Source organism: Bufo gargarizans, chromosome 11 (genome assembly GCF_014858855.1).
Source record: "Bufo gargarizans isolate SCDJY-AF-19 chromosome 11, ASM1485885v1, whole genome shotgun sequence".
Taxonomy (NCBI): domain Eukaryota; kingdom Metazoa; phylum Chordata; class Amphibia; order Anura; family Bufonidae; genus Bufo; species Bufo gargarizans.
The window spans coordinates 40,591,063-40,617,065 of NC_058090.1; the positions used below are offsets into that span (position 1 = coordinate 40,591,063).

General features: G+C 43.6%; 1 protein-coding gene and 1 pseudogene across 2 annotated transcripts in view; both read left to right on the plus strand.

Moving 5' to 3' along the window:
• Nucleotides 1–13,395: 13,395 nt before the first annotated feature.
• Nucleotides 13,396–18,092, plus strand: LOC122921659 (annotated as a pseudogene).
• A 750-nt stretch (nucleotides 18,093–18,842) lies between these two features.
• Nucleotides 18,843–26,003, plus strand: part of LOC122921654 (cytosolic phospholipase A2 beta-like) — a 73,651-nt gene continuing 66,490 nt past the window's right edge. Inside the window, exon 1 of one of the 2 annotated variants that reach the window (XM_044271806.1) lies at nucleotides 18,843–19,012. In XM_044271806.1, coding sequence (XP_044127741.1) covers nucleotides 18,980–19,012 — 33 coding nt within the window. In that variant the 5' untranslated portion in view covers nucleotides 18,843–18,979. The remainder of the gene's footprint in view (nucleotides 19,013–26,003) is intronic. The other variant, XM_044271807.1, reaches the window with a different exon arrangement.

Genomic DNA, 26,003 nt, shown 5'->3' on the forward strand with positions numbered 1-26,003 from the left:
GGGGATCTTCAGAAGATTCGGCCCAATCTCGCCGCTTCTGGGACGGAGTGGCCATTTGTTTAGCCTGTTTAGCTGCCGATTTTGGCGGCATAATGGCGGCAGTGCCTCCTGCTGGGTGTAACCCCTCTCCTGCCCCTGTGGGATTCGGCTGTGTCCCCACAGCGCTAGTGGGTAGGAAAGTCCTTGCTAGTGGGGACAGGGAGGAGGTAGGAAGCCGTAAGGCTGAATTGCAGCTTGTACCTGTCGGCGGCTGTGCGCTCGTCTCTTCACTCCCACACGCGCCGGAGGCCTCAGATGGAAGCAGGCCGCGACCAGACGGAACCGTGTGGAGTGGACGGCTGAGGTAGGAATCGAGCGTCTTGTTCACCCAGGCGGACGGTCGGGACGAGGTGGAGGGCTTGCCCGGCAATTTTTTCCCCATGTGCTGCGCTGGCGTGGCAGGAGAGTCTCCCTTAGCGGCTACTGGCGGCGGAGCTCTGTCTTCACACGGCCATTCCTGAAGACGTCCAGGCCACGCCCCATAGATTATTTTTTACGATTAATCTAATAAGAACAAATTTTTTTATAGATTGTTTTCCTTTTTAAAAACTCATAAGACCCCCTGCCATTAGTTCCCAACACCCTTCTTTCCCCCCTGTGTGCGATTTAGCCCAAGTGCATCAGCTCTCCCTCACCCCAGAGCCATCAGCTCTCAACCACGTGCCATAGTCTCTGCTGCCCTGCTCCTCCTGACACCTGGATTGCACAGCGTCATTGGTTGCTATGACACTGCACTCTGGGCACCCGGCCTTAGTCGCGCCCCCACCCCCCCGGTTTCACCAACTTACCTTTCCAGCAGGGGTGCCGTCGACACTCCATCGTTCCGCTCTGCTCTGCACCTGACGTCACATAGCGCATCAGGTCACGGCGTGCCTACATCAGGAGGTCAGTGCAGCGCGCGGGACCATGGACGTGGTGTAACGTGTCCAGCGGCCCCCTGCTGGAAAGGTGAGTTTTCCAAGTGCAGCGGAAGACCACGGAGTGGGAGTAATAGCAATCGCTTCACTCCCGCTTTGTGGTCACAAAGAAATTTGTATCGAGGATTTTTTGTGTCGAATTACTCGATTTAATCGAGTAATCGTTTCAGCTCTACTTTATAAAATGGGGCCATTTATGGGTGGTTTCTATTGTGTAAGCCCCACAAAGTGACTTCAGACCTGAACTGGTCCTTTAAAAATTGGGTTTTGGAAATTCTAAGCTTATAAGCCTTCCAACATCCCAAAAAAGAAAATGTAATTTAGAAAATGATCCAAACATGAAGTAGACATTTGGAAAAGGTAAAGTAATAACTGTTTTAAAAGCAGAGAAATAGAAATTTTGAATTTTGAGAATTTTTCCAAACTTTTGGTAAATTAGTTTTTTCTTTTTTTTATAAACAAAAATGAAATATTTTGACTCAAATTTACCACTGTCAAGAAGTACAATATCTCAGAATAGCTTGGATAAGTAAAAGCGTTTTAAAGTTATCAGAAAAAAATGGCCTGGTCCTTAACCTCTTAGGGTCCATTCACACGTCCGCAAAATGGATCCGAATCCGTTCCGCAATTTTGCGGAACGGGTGCAGACCCATTCATTTTCAATGGGGCCGGAATGTGCTGTCCGCATCCACATTTGCGGATCCGCACTTTCGCATCCGTGCTTCCGTTTCCACAAAAAAATAGAACACGTCCTATTCTTGTCCGCAATTGCGGACAAGAACAGGCATATTCTATTAGTGCCGGCAATGTGCGGTCCGCAAAATGCGGAATGCACATTGCCGCTTTCCGTGTTTTGCGGATCCGTGGCTCAGTGTATCCGCAAAACACATTGCGGACATGTTAATGGAGCCTTAAGGACACATGACGTACCGGTACGGCATGTTGTCATGGTACTAAAGGACACATAACGTACCGGTACGTGATGTGTATTTCCGATCATCGCCGCCCGGTGATCGGGACCCAATGCCTGCTCAAATCATTGAGCACGCACCTTGGCTAAATGCGTGGGGGGGGTCCCGTGCCCACCAAAATAGTACCAATCTAACCGTTACCTCACCCTGCAAAAAATGATCCCTTACCTGAGACAATCGCCCCCCAAAAAAAAAACTATGGCTCAGAATATGGAGACACTAAAACATCATTTTAGCTGTTATTGTGTAAAACTTACATAAATAAAAAAAAGTTGACATATTAGGTATTGCTGCGTCCGTATCGACCGGCTCTATAAAAATATCACATGACCTAACCCCTCAGAATAACGCCATAAAAAATAAAAACTGTGCTAAATAAACCATTTTTTGTCACCTTACATCACAAAAAGTGTAATAGCAAGCGATCAAAAAGTCATATGCACCCCCCAAAATAGTGCGAATCAGTCATCTCATCCCGCAAAAAATGAGACCCTACCTAAGATAATCATCCAAAAACTGAAAAAAACTATCGCTGTCAGAATATAGAGACACTAAAACATGATAATTTTTTTTCAAAAATGATATTATTGTGTAAAACTTAAATAAAAAAGGTATACATATTAGGTATCGCAGCGTCCGTAGTAACTTGCTTTATAAAAATATCACATGACCTAACCCCTCAGGAGAATACCGTAAAAAAAAAAAAAAAGTGTAAAAGCCATTATTTGTCACCTTACATCACAAAAAGTGTAATAGCAAGCGATCAAAAAGTCATACGCACCCCAAAATAGTGCCAATAAAACAGTCATCTCATCCCGCAAAAATCATACCCTACCCAAGGTAATAGGCCAAAAACTGAAAAAATTATGTCTCTCAGACTATGGAAACACTAAAACATGTTTTTTTTTTGTTTAAAAAAAGAAATCATTGTGTAAAACTTACATAAATTAAAAAAAAAGTATACGCATCCATGACAACCTAGTCCATAAAAATACCACATGATCTAACCTGTCAGATGAATGTTGTAAATAACAAAAAATTAAAACCGTGCCAAAACGGCTATTTCTTGTTACCTTGCCTCACAAAAAGTGTAATATAAAGCAACCAAAAAACATATGTACCCCAAAATAGTACCAACAATATTGCCACCCTATCCCGTAGTTTCTAAAATGGGGTCACTTTTCTGGAGTTTCTACTCTAGGAGTGCATCAGGGGGGCTTCAAATGGGACATGGTGTCCAGCAAAATCTGCCTTCCAAAAACTGTATGACATTCCTTTCCTTCTGCGCCCTGCCGTGTGCCCGTACAGCAGTTTACGACCACATACGGGGTGTTTCTGTAAACTACAGAATCGGGCCATCAATAATGAGTTTTGTTTGGCTGTTAACCCTTGCTTTGTAACTGGAAAAAAATTATTAAAATGGAAAATCTGCCCAAAAAGTGAAATTTTGAAATTGTATCTTCTTGTGGAACACCTAAAATCAGTTTTGAATACCTTGAGGGGTGTAGTTTATAGAATGGGGTCATTTATGGGTGGTTTCTATTATGTAAGTCTCGCAAAGTGACTTCAGACATGAACTGGACCCTAAAAATTGGGTTTTTGAACATTTCTGAAAAATTTCAAGATTTGTTTCTAAACTTCTAAGCCTTGTAACATCCTCAAAATATAAAATATCATTCCCAAAATGATCCAAACATGAAGTAGACATATGGGGAATGTAAAGTAATAACTATTTTTGGAGGTATTACTATGTATTATAAAAGTAGAGAAATTGAAACTTGGAAATTTGCAATTTTTTTTACAAATTTTTGGTAAATTTGGTATATTTTTTGAAAGAATTTTTTTATTTATTTTTTTAACTTCATTTTAGCAATGTCATGAAGTACAATGTGACGAAAAAACTATCTCAGAATGGCCTGGATAAGTCAAAGTGTTTTAAAGTTATCACCCACTTAAAGTGACACTGGTCAGATTTGCAAAAAAATGGACTGGTCCTTAAAGGGGTTCTACACTTTTATTTAACTGATGATCTATCCTCTGGACCACATTAATCTTATGGACAGTCATGCATATTATCAAACTGCAAAGGGTTTGTTTTTAACCCCTAAAGGACCCTGCCATATTTCACCAAGACCATTTTGTGCAAATCTGACATGTCACTTTATGTGGGTATAACTTTAAAACGCTTTTACTTATCCAGGCCATTCTGAGATTTTTTTCTCGTCACATATTTTACTTAATGACAGTGGTAAAATTGAGTGGACATTTTTTCTTTTATTTATAAAAAAAAAATACCAAATTTACAAAAAATTAGCAAATTTCAATTTCTCTACTTTTATAATAGATAGTAATACCTCAAAAAATAGTTATTACTTTATATTTCCCATATGTCTACTATATCTTTGGATCATTTTGTGAATGCCATTTTATTTTTTGGGGATTAGAAGCAAATCTTGAAGTTTTTCAGAAAATTTCCAAAACCAGTTCAGGTCACTTTGTGATGCTTACATAATAGAAACCACCCACAAATGACCCCATTTTAGAAACTACACCACTTAAGGTATCCAAAACTTATAAACTTTGTTTACCCTTTAGTTCCACAAGAATTAATGCAAAATAGAGATGAAATTTCAGAATTTCACTTTTTTGTCAGATTTTCCATTTTAATACATTTTTCCTACAAAGCAAGGGTTTACAGCCAAACAAAACTCAATATTTATGGCCCTGATTCTGTAGTTTACAGAAACACCCAATATGTGGTTGTAAACTGCTGTACAGGCACACGGCATTGCGCAGAAGGAAAGGAACGCCATATGGTTTCTTGAAGGCAGATTTTGCTGGACTGGTTTTTTGACACCATTAAAGCGGGATGCACCCCTAGAGTACAAACTCCAAAAAAGTGACCCCATTTTGGAAACTACGGGATAAGGTGGCAGTTTTGTTGGTACTATTTTACTATCTGATTTTTGGTTGCTCTATATTACTCTTTTTGTGAGGCAAGGTAACAAAAAATAGCTGTTTTGGCACCGTTTTTATTTTTTTGTTATTTACAACATTCATCCGACAGGTTAGATCTTGGTATTTTTATAGAGCAGGTTGTTATGGATGTGACAATACCTAATATTTGAAAAAAAAATGTCTCCACATTCTGAAAGCTGTAGTTTTATTTATTTTTTGGGCGACTGTCTTATTTATGGGCTCATTTTTTTTTTTTTGGGATGAGATGATTGTTTGACTGGTACTATTACAGGGTGCATATGAATTTTTGATCGCTTGCTATGACACTTTTTTTTTTTAAGAGGCTAGGTCATGTGATATTTTTATAGAACAGGTTATTACGGACGCGGCGATACCTAATAGGTCCTACTTTTTTTTTTATGTACGTTTTACACAATATTTTTTAAACAAAAAAGAAAAAAATCATGTTTTAGTGTCTCCATATTCTGAGAGCCATAGTTTTTTCAGTTTTTGGGCGATTGTCTTAGGTAGGGTATCATTTTTGCGGGATGAGATGACTATTTGATTGGCACTATTTTGGGGTGCATATGACTTTTTGATCGCTTGCTATTGCACTTTTTGTGATGTAAGGTGACAAAAGAATGGCTTTTTTGACACAGTTTTTATATTTTTTTTTACGGTGGTCATCTGAGGGGTTGGGTCATGTGGTATTTTTATAGAGCAGGTTGTTACGGACGCGGCAATACCTAATACATATATATTTTTTGTTTGTTACTTAAGTTTCACATAATAACAGCATTTTTGAAACCAAAAGAATGGTGTTTTAGTGTTCTCCATATTCTGAGCCATAGATTTTTTATTTTTTGGGCGATTGGTAGGGGCTCATTTTTTGCGGGATGAAGTGACGGTTAGATTGGTACTGTTTTTGGTGGTATACGCCTTTTTGATCTCTTGGTGTTGCACTTTTAGTGATGTAAGGTGACCCAAATTTTTTTTATTTAGCACAGTTTTTATTTTATTTTTTTGACAGTGTTCATCTGAGGGGTTAGGTCATGTGATAGTTTTATAGAGCCGGACAATATGTATGCGACGATACTTAATATGTCTACATTTTTTTATTTTTTTTACAATTTGTTTTCCCTTTATTTTGGCAAAAGGATATTTATTTATTTTTTTACTTCAAACTTTTTATTTTTTTTATATATATATATATTTTTTTTCACTTAATTTTTTGTCCCACTCTGGGACTTCAACTTTTGTGGGTCTGATCCCCTTTACAATGCATGACAATATTTCTGTATTGTCATGCATTGTCTGTAAGTGTATAACACACTGTAATACATTTACAGCCTTCCTGCCTGTGAGATCCAGGGGGCTGGATCTCACAGGCTGTCACGGAAGCAGCCACGATGCCTAAGGAAGGCATTGTGCTGCCTTCCATGCCATCGGGTCCCCGTCACAGCAGCACGGAGACCCGATGGTTGCTTTCTCCCTGCCTGGACATCGCAAGTGCAGCGGTCAGCGCTGACCGCGAATGTGCAGGCGTTAATGCACCGGCATCGGTGATTTCACCAATGCTGGCCCATGCAGCAAGGGTCTGGCTATCAGTGACTCCGGATCCCTGCCGCTGATCGGGTGGGCGCAGCTCCTGCACCCGCTTGATCACCATGACGTACATGTACTTCTCTGGTCCTTAAGTCACAGCCAGAGATGACATACATGTACGTCATGGGTCCTTAAGGGGTTAACCACAGAGACGTGTATGTCTGAATAGAAGAGTTTTAATTTTAAGTCGTTTAAGTTTTAAGTTTGCAAAGGTGATTCGGTTTCTTCATGATTATTTTAGATGCATGGTTGCAATAGTGTACATACCATTTTATTCTGCTATCAGTAGCAAGATGATGCTCCCGACACCTTGTCACAATAAAGATGACCATGTTAGATGTTAAAGGGGTTCTCCGGGAATTAAGTTACTTCACAACACTGAGCTATAGAGCTGCCTCATCCTTCCCTTTGCTCTGCTTGTCTGTGATTATCATCCTGAATACAGTTTAATCTGGTCATCAGTTGAATCTCTGTAGGAATGGAGTTCATGAGCAGATGTGGCTAATGAGCAGCATTCGTAAGCATTACCACAGTCTGTCCTGTCCGTCCTCTCTGTACTTCATGTCTCCTCATGGATTCCATTCCTACAGAGATTCAGCTGAAGATATTCTCATCTGTATTCGGGATCATAATCCCTGACAAGTGGAGAGGAGGATGAGGCAGCTCTTTACCTCAGAGTTGTAAGGTAACCTGTCCTCCTGTGTGATTAGGACAGGCTTTGTGTGCACTAATAGGACAGCGGACATTTTGTTTCTCCTAATGATTGCTTCCCAATAGTGTTGAGCGAACTTGTGTTATGGTCCAAGTTATGGTCCGTGGTAGCGGAATCCATAACCCGATTCTTCGATAACCTGAACCCTAACTTTAGACGCCGAACTAGTGAAAGGTATTTAGGAATATATTTATAATAAAGTAATATTTACGTATTTTCATTTTCTTAATTCCCGGGGAACCCATTTAAAGAAGACCTGTGACCCCAAAATACATTGCAGTCTGCAGGCACTATGGTATATAGCAGAAGGAGCGGAGCAGATTAATATATACCAGTAGTTTTGTGGCAAAAAGAGTTAGTAAAGCTTTGTTTCAGTGATAGCATTTTCTGTGTGTGTATACATAGATAGCTATCAATGACTGATAGTTGTACACAGGGAGATGTTATCAGTGATTGATAGCGTTCCCTGTGTGAATGTGTGTACATAGCCTATGATGCTGTGAGCACGATGGATGCCGCTCCAGGACATATGGCCCGCTTACGGACCGTATGTCTCGGTCGTGTGCATGAGTCCTAAGTGTGTATACAGAGATAGCTGTCAGTCACTGATGGTTGTACACGGGGAGCTGATATCAGTGGTTGATAGCATTCTCAGTATATATGTGTATACAGAGATAGCTGTCAGTCACTGATGACACCTCCCCCATGAACAATGAAATCAGAAATAGCAGAGTTTTAAATGTATAAATTATGTTTTTCTGGATTTTTTCTGACCCAACTATATATCAATCTCCTCCTGCACTATAACGTGCTGCCTGCAGACTGCACTGCATTTTGTGGTGACAGGTCCTCTTAAAAGGCATTCCCATGATAATGGATACAAGTGTAATACCACTTTAAAAGGAACCTGTCGCCATGAAAATACTGTATAATCTGCAGGCAGCATATAGAGCAGAAGGAGCTAAACAGATTGATATATAGCTTTATAGGAGGCGGTCCTATCAGTGATTGACAGCCTTCCCTCTATGACCGTGTATACAGGGATAGCTGTCAATCACTGATAGGACCGCTTCCTGGACTTCAAAGCCCAGAATGAGCAGAGATATAAATGACAAGTTATACTGAATATTTTCCCACAAAACTATTTATCAATCTGCTCAGCTCCTCCTGTTTTAAAACAAAGTTTCCTTCTGTTTTTTGCTTTTTTTCCCCCCCTATTGTCTGCAGGAAGCCACATTTCAGGACTGCTATAATGTAAGCTCTGCCATAGACAGAGATTTCTGTATTATTATGGGCACCTGAAAGTCATGAGTTTTTTTATCCCATCGCATTTAACTTATTTTGCAGTGTTTTTTTTTATTTTTTATCTAGACTTGTTCTTGCGTATAGCACCCAGCGGGCTGTATTACACTGCCCAATGTTTGGGTAGTGCAGGCACCAACGGGTAGTAACACATCCATCAGCACTTGTTTGCACCGTCCTCTTCTATTCATATCGGTAGGACATCACTGATTACACAGGGGCGGTGAAGGATGCCCATCAGCCGACAAACATTTGCTCATTGATTGGCTGCTCAATTATACAGCCCAGTTATTGGGAACAAGCAGTCCCATGAACACTTGTTCCTGATAATTGACCCGAAAATCATACTGTCTAATAGGGCCCTTAAAGAGGACCTTTCACTAGAATAAAAAAATCTAAACTAACTATACAGACATGGAGAGCGGCGCCCAGGGATCTCCCTGCACTTACTGTTATACCTGGGCGCCGCTCCGTTCTCCCGGTATAGCCTCCGGTATCTTCATAGTTAGGCTCAACCCAGGGGAACCTGCCGGCGTCTCATTCTCCCATGCTGTAGCGCTGGCCAATCGCAGCGCTCAGCTCATAGCCTCAGAGGCTTTTTTTTCTCTCAGGCTATGAGCTGAGCGCTGTGATTGGCCAGCGCTACAGCATGGGAGAAGGAGACGCCGGCAGGTTCCCCTGGGTGGAGCCTAACTATGAAGATACCGGAGCCTATACCGGGAGAACGGAGCGGCGCCCAGGTATAACAGTAAGTGCAGGGAGATCCCTGGGCGCCGCTCTCCACGTCTGTATAGTCAGTTTAGATGTTTTATTCTAGTGAAAGGTCCTCTTTAAGGCTGTCTTATTGGCCATAGATCTTACAGGGAAATTTCCCAGTGGGTCGATGCCCAGAGGGCCTCCCAAGCCCCCAGCTCTGCCGCTGGTCGGGTACATAATGAGCTCTCAATGGTAATTAATGCTGTGGGAATCAGGTATTCGTGTACCCGGCCAGTGACCGCACATGTCCTCCTGAATTCATCTGCTGTGGCTGCATCTCGCCTCCTAAGTCCTGAATTGTTACAATTATCTACTCGTCTAAATCCTGGTTAAAGGGGTTAAGCGACCGTTTCTAACTGTTGATCTATCAGACACCTGAGACCCCTGCTGATCAACTGCTTGAGAAGACCCCGTGGGAGCCGTGCTCGTCTCAACTTCCCTGAGGCCAGTGACCTCCCGACCATCAGTCCTGTGTCCTAGGCAATGCCTAGGCCAATTTACTTGTGTTGGACTCCCACCGACCAGATGCTGATGACCAATTCATAGGATAAGTCATCCGTTACAGTCAGCTATACCCTTTAAGTCATCATATACTCTAAAGCTTGAAAATCCTGTGCCAATTGCATATTTCCTGGTCTCTCCTGTCAGCATGAGCCATGTCTCATGATGAGGCACCTTCCGTTTTTCTATTTCGAGTAGCAGCAAATGTACAGCTTGTATATGTACAGTATGTACAGAGACACAAGCAGAGGCCAAAATGCACAAGAGTGATGACACAAGGCAGGGAATTGTAGCTCTGTAGTAATATCAGGGAGGGAATAGGGAAGTGGGAAGTTTTTGTGCCTAGAGATTGTCATGCAATGTATGTAGACTTTTAAAGGGGTTTTCCAACTCTCATCCCCTAGATAGGTCATCAGTATCTGATAGGTGGGGGTCCAGCACCCGGGACTCTACTGATAAGCTGTTTGAGAAGGCCACTGTACTCGTGTGAGCGACGTGGCTTTCTTACAGCTTTCGGGTCCGCAATACACCCGGCCGGCACCCCCATAGAACTGCCTATTATTGTCTGCAATTGCGGACAAGAATAGAACATGTTCTATTTTTTTTCGGGAGCCGCGGACCGGAAGAGGCTCCGTTCTCCCACCTCTGTCACCTCCCTCCAAGTCTTGATTGGGCCAGACAGCGTTCGCATCCTGCTGCCGGCCCTGAGTACATGGCAAAACCTGACATCTCTCCTAAGCACAGTCCTGTACATAATACAGCGGCTATGCTTAGTATTGTAGCCCAGCCCTATTCACTTCAATGGGACTGACCTACAAGTATGCCATGTGACTAATATACAGTGATATCACTAGGAAGAGGCCACGGCGCTCACAATGTTATTCAAGATCTCCTTGGCTATAATACATTTTTAATTACATGCAATTACAAAAGTATTCAGATCCAGGTGCTGGTTTGAAAACTGTAGAATATTTTTCAGGGGACAATCCTGAACATAGAAGCCCAATGGCTTAGGTAGGTTTAGGGTAGGACCCGCCTGACCTGGTACCACCTTGGCGCTTGGTAGGCGGGCACAGATGTGTTTTGATCAAAATATATTGGCTAAGTGTCTCAGATTTTATCATATCAGAGTGAGGACTTTGTCCATATATAATGCTTGCATCTACTTTACTAAGTGCATTATTATCTTATATCTGTGATTTATTTTATTTTTTTCAATAATATGGCCAGGGACATCCGCAGATTTGTATATCATACTGTGCAGGATGTTTTTATCTTAGTTTTTCCTGTGATTTTTTGGACAATCCCTGCAAGTACAAGTATCCACTCACCACGACCCCCTACAGTTACCGACCCTTTTTCTCCTCTTTTATTCCCTTCTTTATATTTTTCAGCTCTTCTAGATATCCGCAGTTGAAAGTCTTCAACTGGGGTCCAATCCTAAATGTACATTAGCTGGCAGATCACCAGTCTAAGAATGGTTAGCTCTCGTGGTGCATTTGCTTCACAATCTAACTAATCAAATTCTAAATTGTGTTATTTTGTAAAAGTCAAGTTACAAGAAAGGTTCTCTATCTACTATATGCAGTAGTTACTGTTGCTGACCTATAGGACTGTCGTTTGATGTGTATGGATATACAGTACCAGAACAGCAAAGCGATCGCATACTTAAAAGCTTCTTGCTGCGTCTGCAGTGTACGTTTTAACAAACCCATAGATTTGTATTATACCAACAGAGGCCCAATGTTCTCCATAAAACAGGCATCTATTTCCATGTTTTTTTGTGCCAACACATGCACCCCAGCTTTCGTTTTGGAAATTTTCCTGATGGAAGCCACTGCGACATAGTTTGAAGTGTCCAAATGCAATGCAAAAATGGGCATTTAAAGGGGTTGTCCAGAATTATGATAGATGACCTATACTCAGAACGGTGTGGGTCCCTGCACCCCCATAATCCTTTCCCATTTGCTAAAATGGGACAAACAGCTATAATTACCCTGTACTGCAGCTACAAAGTAGGCAGCATACAAGTAAAGAATGAAGAGGACACAGAGCTCACACTAATGTCCTTTAAACAGCTGATCGGCGGGAGTGCCGGGTGTTGAACTGCCACCTATCTGAGATTGATGACCTTAAACCCAAGTAATCCACACTTCATTCTTGGGAATAGCAGAGTCCTAGCGATCAGGCCCTCACCAGAAATGGGGTTGTGCAACCATACACAGTCATGAGTGTGTCAGTGGGATTTATGGATTTACTAAAGTCTTAAAGGGGTTGTCTCACTTCAGCAAATGGCATTCATCATGTAGACAAAGTTAATACAAGGCACTTACTAATGTATTGTGATTGTCCATATTGCCTTGTTTGATGGCTGGATACATTTTTCCATCACACATTCATTTTTCCATTATACTTTGCTCATTTGCAGGGACTACGACCACTCTGCAATCCATCATCGATGGTCGTGCTTGCACACTATAGCTTAAAAACAGTCCTGACCACCAGAGAGGCCGGCTCTTTTTCCTATAGTGTGCAAGCACAACCACCACTGATGGATTGCAGGGTGGTCGTAACCATGGAAACGAGCAGTGTATAACGAGATGGGAAAATTAATCCAGCCAGCAAAGGAGACAATATGGACAATCACAATACATTAGTAAGTGCCTTGTATTAGCTTTGTCTACATGATAAATGCCATTTGCTGAAGTGAGACACCCCCTTTAAGGTTATTTGTAGTATCTTATTTGTTACCGTCGGTACATTCTATCAACGTTTCCCTTGACAATTAATTTTTTTTGATTGGCATCATTTTTTAATTACCTGTTCATTAGACCTACCAATGTTCTCTCCCCATACATAACATGTTTCTGTTACACACATTTATTGTCATTTTAAACTAATTGCTCAGTGCTATGTGCCATGTGGCTCATACCAGCTTTCCTCGTGCCATGCATTTTGACTTCTAATGTGCATTGTACGTTGATTAGGCACACAGATTCTTAATGAGTGAGTCATCATAAGTCAGAGCAGCATTTTTCCTGTGGTAATTGTGTGCATTTCACTTGAGTAATTCCAAAGATTTGTACTTGCCTACACCTACAGTGTTTGTACTAAAAGCAATGGTGATTAGAATTGTTCTAGTCATCTCTGTGGTAACCATGTTAAAGTAGCACTCCCACAAAAATGTTTATTCTCTGACCTGTTAGAAAGGTACATGATGTAAACTGTAGTGAAGGTAATTTTTCTTACCAGTGACTGTATTTGTGAGTTATAACCTCCCTTCTGATCCTCAGCTGTGTCAGCACTCTGCTTCTCCAAATAACACAGCATCTTATGTGTGCACAGGAAGTCAGTTTCCCTATGTATTCCTATGGGAGCCTCAATGTCAGTCTCTTGAATAGAGAAGTAACTGACTTCCTGTCCCGTGTCAGGTGGAGAGGCAGAGTGTTAGACACAGCTGAGGATCAGAAGGGAGGTTATAACTCACAAATACAGTCATTTCCTTCACTACAGTTTACATCATGTACCTTTCTAATGGGCCAGAGAATAAAGATGTTTGTGGGAGTGCTACTTTAAAGTATAAGTATCCAGAAATGTTTGGCTTCAGCGAGGTACTAGCTGAACCCATTGTTACAGATACTACAAAAACAAGCCCTACTCCAAAACGCATTTCTGTAGGGTGTCTCGGATCCTGAAATCAGCATCTCCGACTTGTGTCGTAAGAAGGCCAAGGTGGATGAGTTGCCATTATGGTTACTTGGTCTCCAATAAATATGAGTAGCTGTCATTAGAAGCACTAGAGCAGGGGTGCACAACTTTTTCTGGTTGGGGGCCACATTGTCAGCCTGAATCAATTCCAAGGGCCGAAAATAAACTTAAAGGGGTATTACCAACTGAAATACTATATTTTTGGCATATTGAACATCCAGTATATATCATAAATCTAGTAATCCCATCTAATGGGAGAATACATGAAAGATGTGAGCAGCCACAAGACACAGATGGTTAGGGGCTGCACAGAATGGTATCAAGGGCCTCAGGGTGGGCACCCCTGCTCTAGAAACTACCTGCGTCTGCACCAAGTACATGAGCTGGGGCAAGGACAATTCCCATATCCAAGTGGGCCTGCACCAATTCCACTTCAACAAAATGTTATCCTGTGCCGGAGCTGATATGCTCCAGACCGGTATGCTTGGTGCCTTTGGGAAGTTTCGAGGCACAGTGACCAAAGTCCACCTTGGTTGAAGCTCTGTGCAGAACTAAGTTCAAGTTCCCTGGACGTTAGAAGATCCACGTTTCCAAGAAGTGGGGGTTTATCAAGTTCCATGCAGACCAGGGCTGTGGAGTCGATAAGCCAAAGTTTAGTAATAATAAATGTACTGTAATAAATGGCAACATCAAGCTTTTTCTTACCATATTTATATAAAACATATTTATTGGAATACAACTTCAAACATTTCTGACATTTTCTAAATTCCTGTAAATAACCATGTAATGCACTATGCATTTAATAATTGTAAAGCACTGTTATACACTTTATAATTGTAGAAACCTATGAATTTGCCCTCAGAAAAGGTTAGCGAAGCCCTATATGTATGTGCTGGAAATGTAGAGAATCAGATGCAAATCTAAAGGGGAATAAAAGAAACGTGTATAAGATGTAGCTGCTGTATTCAGTGGTGCAATTAAATGGTTGCCTGGGAATAACTAACTTATTACAGGGGCCACAGCCACATACTTACCTGCTACCAGCAGCTTTGGTTGTGTGCACCGGCTCCCATGCATCCATCTTTCGGTCCGCGGCTTGTTTACTTCCCTTCCGCTATGGGCATGATCATCTGCTCTGCTGCAGCCAGTGACTGGATTCAGCAGTGGCATTTCCACAAGAGACCTATCTTCACTGCAGCCAGTTATTGACTGCCGTGGAGCAGATGATCAAGCCCATACTGGGGACCAATTGAACAGGCCTTGGATCGGAAGATAGACATACAGAAGCAGGAAGGAAAGGGGGTGTTGTAGGAAAGTATGAATTTTTCCAGAGGCAGGCTGCAGGCTTCTACGGAAAGTTACTTATTCCCAGACACCCCTTTAATGCTGTCTTCCAGTTCTGAGATGACCGCAGGCATGCCCAGTAGTCATCTTCCTTTTCTGGTCTTCACTAATGAGTATGTACAGCATAGGCATTGTAATTAAGGGCTCTTTTGCACAAGCAAGTTTTCTGTTTGGATGCAATGCGTGTTGGGAACGCACAGCATTCAGACTGAATTCTGACCCTTTCATTTCAATGGGTCTGTGCACATGAGCGTCGTTTATCATTGATAATCTCTGCTTCCAGAAAAAATGACATGTTCTGTATTATGCGTTTTTCATGCAGCCCTGGCTCCCTAGAAGTGACCTGGGCTTGTGTGAAAAACAGAAGACATCTAGATGCAATGCGTTTTTCACTGATGGTTACTAGGAGATGTAGATTGTTATTCTTCCATTTTTCATCATGTGCGTGAAAAACACATGCAATCCAGATGGGAAAAATGGGCACACACTGAATGCAGTCTTAGAAAAAACTGACCGAACTACAGTTTTCCCCTGAACAGTTCCTGCCAATCTGTATCGCTCGTATGAAAGAGGTATAAGGTTCTTGGAGCAGCATGAAGATACCTAGTATAAGGGACATCGGAGAGGTGAGAACTGATTACCTATCACCACTAGGGCTGCAGTAAACGAATATTTTTGTAATCGAGTATTCTATCGATTATATTTCTCGATTCATCGAGTAATCTAATAAGAAAAAGCTACTTAAAATAACGTACGTAATTAGGTATGTATAAAGTTATTGGTTTGAAGGGGTTAATAACTTTATAAATGCCTAATGCATGCCTAATGCCTACATGCCTAATGCCTTCCATTAACCCCTCCAAACCAATAACTTTATACATGCCCATTGGGTTTGGAGGGGTTAATGGAAGCACCTTGGCATTAGGCATGTATAAAGTTATTGGTCTGAAGAGGTTAATGAAAGCACCTTGGAGGTGCCTTCATTAACCCCTCTCTAAACCAATAACTTTATACATGCCAAGGTGGTGCTTGCAGCCTCCATTAACCACTCTCTCTCCATCTGCCTCCCCCAGCCTCTGATCTGCTTGCCCCCAGCCTCTGATCTGCTTGCCCCCAGCCTCTGATCTGCTTGCCCCCAGCCTCTGATCTGCTTGCCCCCAGCCTCTGATCTGCTTGCCCCCGCCTCTGATCTGCTTGCCCCCCCCCCCCCAGCCTCTGATCTGGCTCCCCCCCAGCCTCTGATCTGGCTCCCCCCCAGCCTCTGATCTGGCTCCCCCCCAGCCTCTGATCTGGCTCCCCCCCAGCCTCTGATCTGCCTCCCCCCAGCCTCTGATCTGCCTCCCCCCCCTCCCCCCAGCCTCTGATCTGCCTCCCCCCCAGCCTCTGATCTGCCTCCCCCTCTCCCCCAGCCTCTGATCTGCCTCCCCCCCTCCCCCCAGCCTCTGATCTGCCCCCCCCCCCCAGCCTCTGATCTGCCTCCCCCAGCCTCTGATATGCCCCCTCTGGTAACGCAACCCCCCCTCCCCAGTATTAATCATTGGTGGCAGTGGCCACAGGGTCCCCCTCCTCCCCCCCATCATTGGTGGCAGTGTCAGTTCCGATCGGAGCCCCAGCAGTGTAATGCTGGGGCTCCGATCGGTTACCATGGCAGCCAGGAGTCACGCTACTGAAGCCCTGGCTGCCATGGTATGTTAGTAGTGAGCAGAGAGCAGCGCATTATACTCACGTGCGCTGTGGCCGCCGGTCGCTCCTTCTGTCTGTGCGGCGGAATGCTAATGCTTACAGCATTAGCAATGCGCCGCACAGACCTATGAGAAGGAGCGACCGCCGGCCACAGCGCACGTGAGTATAATGCGCTGCTCTCTGCTCACTAACATACCATGGCAGCCAGGACTTAAGCAGCGTCCTGGCTGCCATGGTAACCGATCGGAGCCCCAGCATTACACTGCTGGGGCTCCGATCGGAACTGACACTGCCACCAATGATGGGGGGGAGGAGGGGGACCCTGTGGGATATGGCCGGCGCATTCATTGGTGGTGCAGTGGCCACAGTCCCTCCCCTCCCCTCCTCCTCCTACTTGGTCTTCAGCGGCAGCCGCGCACAGTGGGGAGGGAGAGACTCCCTCCTCCTCCTCCTCCCTCAGCTGTGGCGGCCGCTCAGTCCTGCCTCTCTGGCTCCGGAGGACACGGAAGCGGTGAGTGAGACGCTTAATTTCACTCCCGCTCCGTGATCACGTGATCTGAACGATTCCTCGATGCAGGGAAACTGCATCGATGAATTTTTTGACTCGATTTAATCGAGTTATTCGAATAATCGTTTCAGCCCTAATCACCACTAGTACACCCTGCTTATCACTGTTTATAGTATAAGACTACATTCACACGACAGTAAGAAATGGATGTTTTTTTTAAATGGCCATCACACATCATTTTAAGAACAATGGTAGTCTATGGGGTTATTCAAAAGTTATATATTTTTTTGACGGCCAGTGAAATGTGAATAAAACTTCAAATAAAATAGGATGTTCTATCTTGTCCATTTTGACTATCCCACAGCCCCCCTACAATTAAATGGCTTGTCACTGATTATAGTATAAGTGGCAGGAGAGAACACAGGAGAGGTGAGAACTGATTATCACCACTAGAACACCCTGTATATCTCTGATTATAGTATAAGGGACAGGAGAGGTGAGAACCGATTATCTATCACCGCTAGAACACCCTGCTTCTCACTGATTATAGTATAAGGAAAGGAGAAGACACAGGAGAGGTGAGGACTGATTATCTATCTCCACTAGAACACCCTGCTTACCGCTGATTATAGTATAAGGACAGGAGAGAACACAAGAGAGATGAGAACTGATTATCTATCACCACTAGAACAGCTATGCTTATCACTGAATATAGTATTAGGCACAGGAGAGATGAGAACTGATTATCTATCACCACTAGAACACACAGCTTATCACTGTTTTTGATGGGGGCCTCTGATTGACAGAAAATAAAATATATTTATGATTAACGTGTGTAAACTTTTCTAAATCTATATGACAGTTAGTAAATTAATTACACAATATTAATAACACGTAATATTTTTTTAAGCTGCAGTCAGAGTCAGCACATTTCTACTAACTCCACCCAAAACTAGTTTGACTCTATAGCCCTGCTGCAAACAACTTTAATGCCATAGAAGACGTGTCTCATTCCTGATGGCTGTTGTGTGAAGTACCTCCCTAGCCATGGCCCCCTAGATAGATGTAGGGCATTGCATGCTGCATAAAGGGGTTTCACTTTTTACCTGGTCCTGGTTCTTTCGAGAGCTTGCATCAGTACAGTTCCAAGTGCAGTCATCAGAAAAAAATTATCCAGAAGTGTAATCCTCCCTTTGTGAGTTCACCCTACTTCTACGCCTGCGGTGACACAACATGGTTTAAAAAATAGTTTATAACAGACATTGCCGCCGTTGCTATTTTAGCAATTTTCTATAGATTCCTCAATGGACTTATAGACATTGATACATAGACTTCGCAGAACCCTAGTCTAATTGTCCCAATTTTGGTAGCCCAAAATGGCGTGGGGCTTGATCACAGAAAACCATGGTGACATGACAAGAGACGGTTTTGTGTAGATATGTGAGAAAATAAATGGGACCATGCTCCCTAAGATGGCATAATATAGAGAGATGCTTCCTCTGTAATACAGTACAGCCCAGACACATAATATCTCGGCATACGTTACTATAACTTTCCACTTCATCCATTAATCCGATTCTTCAGTTTGTAGTTTTCATTTTAGTCATTCTTGAAATGCTTGCCTGAAAAAACAAAGAAATGATACAGCTTGCCTATATTTCTACTACTCTGATTGAATTGCTAATTAGCTTTCCATTATCATGAATTTCATGGATGGCTCGTGTGTCTCCTCCCATCCATACCTAGCTGATGATCTTTGAAGAACAGAATTAAGGAGGTGTTTATATGCAGTGGTGTCTATAATTTAGAAGCAGGCGTGGTGAAGAATGTATATTTACACCTTCTCTAACTTTTCCACACAGCTCAGACTGGAGTTTCATCTTTTATTGCCAGCGAGTGACATACAGTTGTATCCTCATTACTTCTCCTGACTCCAATGTAATAAACACAGGGCTTACACCAAGGACTTACAAGGATGGCCCGGATACACTCTGCTGTCGCTTTTCACGTGAGTCTGAAATTTTTAATTTGTATCCAATACAAATAATTTCATTTAATTGCCATGAACATTTTGTATTGTATTAATAGTTTGGCTTCCATTGCATTTCAGTTTGGGGTGGTCTCATAATTTTAATACAATATATGGGAATCCTGGAACAATGGGATGCTCGCACATATGGTCCCAGATAATTGGATATTGGCGCAGGACAATGGCACACTGGCATTTCTGGCCTGAGGGAAGTGGCATAGGAACCACCGTGGGGTGTATTGTCTAGAAGATGAGTCCTATGTTTTGGTCCCTCTGTGATCTTATGTTTAGTAGAAACCATGAATCTTGTGTAGTCGTGTGGGATTTAAAGGGGTTTTGCCATCTCAGACAATGGGGGCATATCGCTAGGATATGCCCCCATTGTCTGATAGGTGCGGGTCCCACCTACAATGAGAACAGAGCGGGGAAATGAACGGAGGGCGCACTGCACATGCGCAGCTGACCTCCATTCAATTCTATGGGGCCGCCAATAATAGCCGAGCGCTGGTTCGGCTATTTCAGTGTGTCCCATAGAAATGAATGGGGGCAGGGGCCGTGTTTGCGCGGTGCGCTCACATTCACTTCTATGGGAGCAGCAGGGAGCATCGCTTGGTGGTGGACAGACCCTCTCCAACAACAGCTCTCCCCGCTACTTCTCCTTGTAGGTGCAGGTCCCAGAGGTGGGACCCGCACCTATCAGACAATGGGGGCATATCCTAGCGATATGTCCCCATTGTATGTGATGGGAATACCCCTTTATTTACAAGTTATGGTTATTAGAGTTTTGGAGAAGGGTCGTTAATCCAGGGAGTTATTCTGAGTGACAGATTTGGAGGAATTTTTGCTAGGAATCCCCCCCCAAGATGAGGAAAATCGCCTTTCACCTTACGATAGGTTGTCAGTAGTAGTCTCATAAAACCCTTTCGTGAACAGGGGGTCAGTGATGCCTCCGTGAAGCTGTCCGCGATGGATCCGTGTTGGGTCCATGTGTGATCCGTGTTTCACTGATCTAAAAATAATTTTCAAAGCATCTCCTCCTAATGATCCATGAAACACGGATGGCATTCATGTTGCATCTGTGGTTTTCATGGACCCATAGGCTATAATGGGTGTGATGGATCCGTGAACACAGACAAAATAGAGACTGTGGTTAAATACACAGACTGTGGTTAATGTGTGTCAATACACACATTAAAATGAATGGGAAAGTGTGCTGTCCATGGAGAACACGTACAGCGCACGTACGTGGAACGCTGACGTGTAAATGAGGCTTAAGACTGTCATTTTAATTTCCTTCCGCAAGACATGGACATAAGTGGACGTCCAGGTGCACCCGTTTATTTTCCAGAACCATTTACGGGAATGGAGCAGACTGTTTCATGCTGCAAGTTCCTCTGCACATACCAACCATCTATGCGGAAAGGCGGACTTGTGAATTGTACGATTTACTTTAATTGGTCCATCTGCTATGAGGTTGCAGTCCAGATAGCCCACGGACGGAAAAGGCCTTATTATATGCAGTGTATGCATTATATGCAGTGTGAACACCAAGAGGGCGGTGGGCCATGACACACAGGACACCAACACGGCACGCACTTTGGGAGCCTCTGGTCATCCTGAGATACAGATAGTGGGTTGTATGGGGAAGCGGGAAGCGGTCAGAGCTGTACGAGTCTCTCAGCAGTGTCGGAGGCGTGCGCTCCTGCCGTCCCTCCTGGTCTTTGTAGTCTATGAACATTCATAACATGGCCAGATTCTGCAGAATCACATGCGTGTAGCATGACGGCAGGATAACTAGTTATTAGTCACTGTTAACGGGAGACAGTAATTCAGTTAAGTATGCGCATACATGAATATATATCATCAGCTGTCTTTATGATCTGGCTTGTATGCGGACGGATGCTTGTACTACTACAGTATGGCTCCCTACTTCATGTGTAGCCACTGGACACAAATTGGAGGCACTGTACAGATCGTTAGGAAATTGCTTACACTGCAGTCGCCTTCTATAGTTTTATGTTTCTGCCTTACACCCTCCTTGTTATATCTGTTCTACATTGCTGAATGGATGTGTTATTTCTATAGCATTCTTGTGGTGCTTGCTATGACGTGTGAGCATGTAAAGCCAATTCAGTCCTTGTCAGGCTGGGCACCTAGGCATCAGATTGATGGAAATTGTGTATTGTCTGTGGCCACACAGTATATAAGCCATAAGATCGTCCCAGTCAACCTGCTTTACTTTTGGGTTGTCACTGCTGATTTTTAAGCAGTTCTCTAAGGGTCCATTCACACATCCGTACGGATCCGCAAAACACGGACACCGGCAATGTGCGTTCGGCATTTTGCGGACCGCACATCGCCAGGACTATAATAGAAAATGCCTGATCTTGTCCGGACAAGAATAGGACATGTTCTATTTTTTTCAGGAACGGAATTGCGGACCCGGAAGTGCGGATCTGCATTTCCGGATCCGGACAGCACATAGTGTGGCCCCAATAGAAATGAATGGGTCCGCAATTCCGTTCCGCAAAATGCGGAACAGAATTGCGGACGTGTGAATGGACCCTTATACTAATACTGTGCGTTAGTGCTGTCTATTTTTCTCTCTGCTTGGTTACAGAATGTTAACCATATATACTAAGATATTTGATTGATGGCTGGACACCTTGAGGGCTTGTTCACGTGTCCGTTAGACATCCATGGATAATCTGTGCGTGTTTTATCTGTGAAGAGGTTCGTAAAGAATCCGTGTTTGGTCAATGTGTCCGTTTTTGGCCCTCCATGTGTCATCCGTATTCCACGGACATGCACACCAGAACACCTCAGAAACAGGAGCGGTGTCTGCATCACATGATAATTTGTAGTGTCCTGGACTGACTGAGCAGGATCACGTGGCATGTAACTCCACAGAAATACTAAGGGCTTTCTGTTCAGCTAAGGGTCCATTCACACGTCCGCAAAATGGGTCCGCATCTGGTCCGCAATTTTGCGGAACGGGTGCGGACCCATTCATTTTCAATGGGGCCGCAAAAGATGCGGACAGCTCAAAATTAATTCCCTGGGCATGTCCTACCAATGGTTTGTGAAAAACTACTGACAGAACACGGATCTGGCGATCAGTGGCAGTGTTTTTTCACGGACCCATAGTCTTTAATGGGCATGTTTTTTCTGCATCCCAGAACAAAGTAGTGCAGGTTCCTGCGATTTTAGTGGAAAAACACTGATGTGGGCAAACACATTAGAATCAATAGGTACGTTGGCGTCTGTGGAGAACATGGACAGAAGTCATCTGTGATTCACTGAAGTGTGAATGAGGCCTGACATTAAATTTTTTTCTTAAAACCCAAAATATATTTTGAATTACATTATCTTTACAGTATGAGTGCTGTATGCTGCATTTAATCGGAACCAATCACTATGACTGAGAGTTATTCTAGCGAGTGTAATTATGGACTTAAAGGGGTTGTCCCACGTCAGCAAATGGCACGTATTATGTAGGGAAAGTGAATACAAGGTACTCCCTAATGTATTGTGATTGTCCATATTGTCTCCTTTGCTGGCTTGAGTTATTTTTCCATCACTGCTCGTTTCCATGGTTACGACTACCCTGCATCAGCGGTGTCCGTGCTTGCACACTATAGGAAAAAGCACCATCCTATGTGCACTCCCGTGGTCCCGGCCACCAGAGAGGTCGGCACTGTTTCCTATACTGTACAAGCACGGCCACCACTGCTGGATTGCAGGGTGATCATAACTTCTGGATACGAGCTGGCCATAATGTGATGGAAAAATGATTCAGGCCAGCAAAGGAGGCAATATGGACAATCACAATACATTAGTAAGTGCCTTATAGTAACTTTCTCTACGTGACAAAGGCCATTTGCTGAAGTCGGGCAACCCCTTTAATAACCACCCCTTAAAATGGCAAAATCTCTTCCTAAGGGTCCATTCACACGTCAGTATTTTTACCTTTCCAGATAAACGTTCCTGTTTTTTGCGGATCCGAAAATCTGGATGACATGAGGATGCTTTTAGCATGTCTTCCGCATTTTTGACGGATCCATTGACTAGAATGGCATGACGGAACACAAAATCGGACAAATAGTAGGACAGGGTATATTTTTTTCCTGAGTGCTGTCCGATTATTTGCGGATTCCATTGAAAATGAATGGATCCGCATAACGTTCCGTTTTTAATCGGAACTGATGCGGAACACCAAAACGGACGTGTGAATGGACCCTAATGCTGTGTGTCATGATCGTGCTCTGCTGCTCTTAAAAATATCTGGTGACATGCACACCAGAACACCTCAGAAACGGGAGCCGTGCCTGCACCACATTATGATTTGTAGTTCCCTGGACTGACTGAGCAGGATCCATGTAACTCCACAGAAATACGAAGGGCTTTCTGTTCAGCTAAGCGTCTATTCACACGTCCGCAAAATGTGTCCGCAATTTTGCGAAACGGGTGCGACCTATTCATTTTCTAAATAAAAAAGAACATGTCCTATTCTTGTCCACAGACACGGACAAGAAAATGCATTTCCATTATAGTGCCGGCCATGTGCAGTCCGCAAAATGCCGGTGTCCGTTTTGCGGATCCACAATTTGCTGACCGCAAAACACTTGCGGACGTGTGAATGGGCCCTAAAGATTACGTTTTTGGGTCAGTTTAGCAAATATGATTGTACCCACAGGAAAAACCTTATTAAGCTTTCCTACTAATGTCCTTATTTTAATATATTGTAGTGACAAAGGCATTTTAATGATATTGTGAGTTGAGGTGAAATGAGCAGAAATTCTCCACTGACGGGCAAACTAGGAATGGGGCCCCATGCCACCATGACCACTTTCAGCAATATGTTCAAAAAACACAAAAGAGGGCTCTCTGAAATGCTCAGGGCTAAGGCTGGGTTCACATCACGTTTTTTCCACCCGCTTACCCTGGGTTCACACCTGAGCGTTTTACAGCGCGTTCAAACGCGCTGTAAAACGCTCAAGACATGAAATCCAATGCTTCCCTATGGGAATGGTTCACACCTGGGCGTTTTACAGCGCGTACGAACGCGCTGTAAAACGCCCGACGCTCAAACAAGTACTTGAGCTTCTTTGGGGCGTTTTGACGCGCGTTTGTGGCCATAGGACACTGCAGTCAATGACACAAACGCGCGTCAAACGCGCGTTTACTATTACAAAAAACGCGCATAAAAACGCGCGTAAAACGCGCGTTTGCGCAACGCTCAGGTGTGAACCCAGGGTTAACGTATACAAAAAACATATACATTAAAGGATGCCTACAGCTGGGTTCACATGGCGTTTTTTTTGTCATACATTTAATGTATACAAAAAAAAAAGTATGTGTCACCATAGAGTTCCATTGTAAAAAAAAAAAAAAACTAACGTACGTTTTTTTTGTTTGTTTGTTTTTTTAAAGATTCGCATGATGGGAAAAGCATAGCCGACCACGTTTTTCCATCGTCAAAGTCCAGCAAAAAAAAAAAAATAAGTTTACATTGAAGGATATTTTATTTTTTTTGTTTTGTTTACAATGGAACTCTATGGTAACGGATGCCACTGTATGGCATCTGTTTGAAGCATCCGTTAACATATACATTAAACATATAAAACAAAAATGTGATGTGAACCCAGCCTAAGGCCTCTTGCACGCAAACGTGTGCGCCCCGTGGCCCTGCACGGACACAGACCGTGAGGCATCAGATCGGGGACCCATTCACTTTAATGTTCCGCAAAAGTGCTTCTGTAGGGTTCCGTTCCGTGCTTCCATTCCGCATCTCCGGATTTGCGGACCCATTCAAGTGAATGGGTCCGCATCCGTGATGCAGAATGCCCACGGAACGGCGCCCGTTTATTTCGGATCTGCAAATGCGGTCCGCAATACGACCACGGAGCGCACACGTTCGTGTGCAGGAGGCAGTTTCTGTTCCGTTTTTGCGTTCCGTATACGGACTATATATGGAACCATTCATTTTAATGGGTCCGCAAAAAAAACGGAAGGTACTCCATATGCCTTCCGTTTCCGTTTTTTAGTTCCGTTCAAATTTAGAACATGTCCTATTATTGTCCCCATAACGGACAAGGATGGGACTGTTCTATCAGGAGCCAGCTGTTCCGTTTTGCAAAAAACTGAATGCCCCCGGACGTCTTCCGTATTTTTTGCGGACCGCAAAATACTGAAAAAGCCATACGGTCATGTGCAGTAGGGCTAAGAAAGATGCCATAGAGTTCAATTGTAAAAAAAAAGTATACTTTAACTTGTGTGAGGCACTTACGGTAGTACAGTGAAGAACCTAGGAAATCAGGGAATAAGCGTAGTCGGTTGTGGTGTGCCGAAACCGAGGATGAGGTAGGCCTGAGAAAGAAGAGGGCCCACCCAAGGAAAGAGATGTGGAAGAAATGAGTTTGTTAAATGAGTGGAGTGGTGGGAGGGTCAAAGTTCAGACCTCGGATGGTGCAGGAGTCAGGTAGAGGGGTGCCCTAAATAGGCTGGAGGCGGACCTCAGCCCCTCCCACAAATCCAGGCCAAAGCCTTCACACTTGTGTGAGGCACTTACGGTAGTACAGTGAAGAACCTAGGAAATCAGGGAATAAGCGTAGTCGGTTGTGGTGTGCCGAAACCGAGGATGAGGTAGGCCTGAGAAAGAAGAGGGCAAAAATGAGATAAACCGTTTATTGTATTCGATATACAGGAAAACTCAACCCGACATGTTTTGGAAAGCATTCCTTAACTCCCGTGTTGGATTGGGGATGTAACGTGCGAAAGCGGACGACTTCCAGCGCCCCAATCTCTTAATGACAAGAGCCGGGATGTTGGCACTGGAGGCCGTGGACGCGGCCCCGATCCGAAAGGAGTGCCCAGAGTAGTTGGATGCGTTGAGGCCTAGTTGAGTGAGGGATGACCTGACATAGGTCATGAAGGTGGTGGTGGTAAGTACAGACCCACGCAGTTGAAG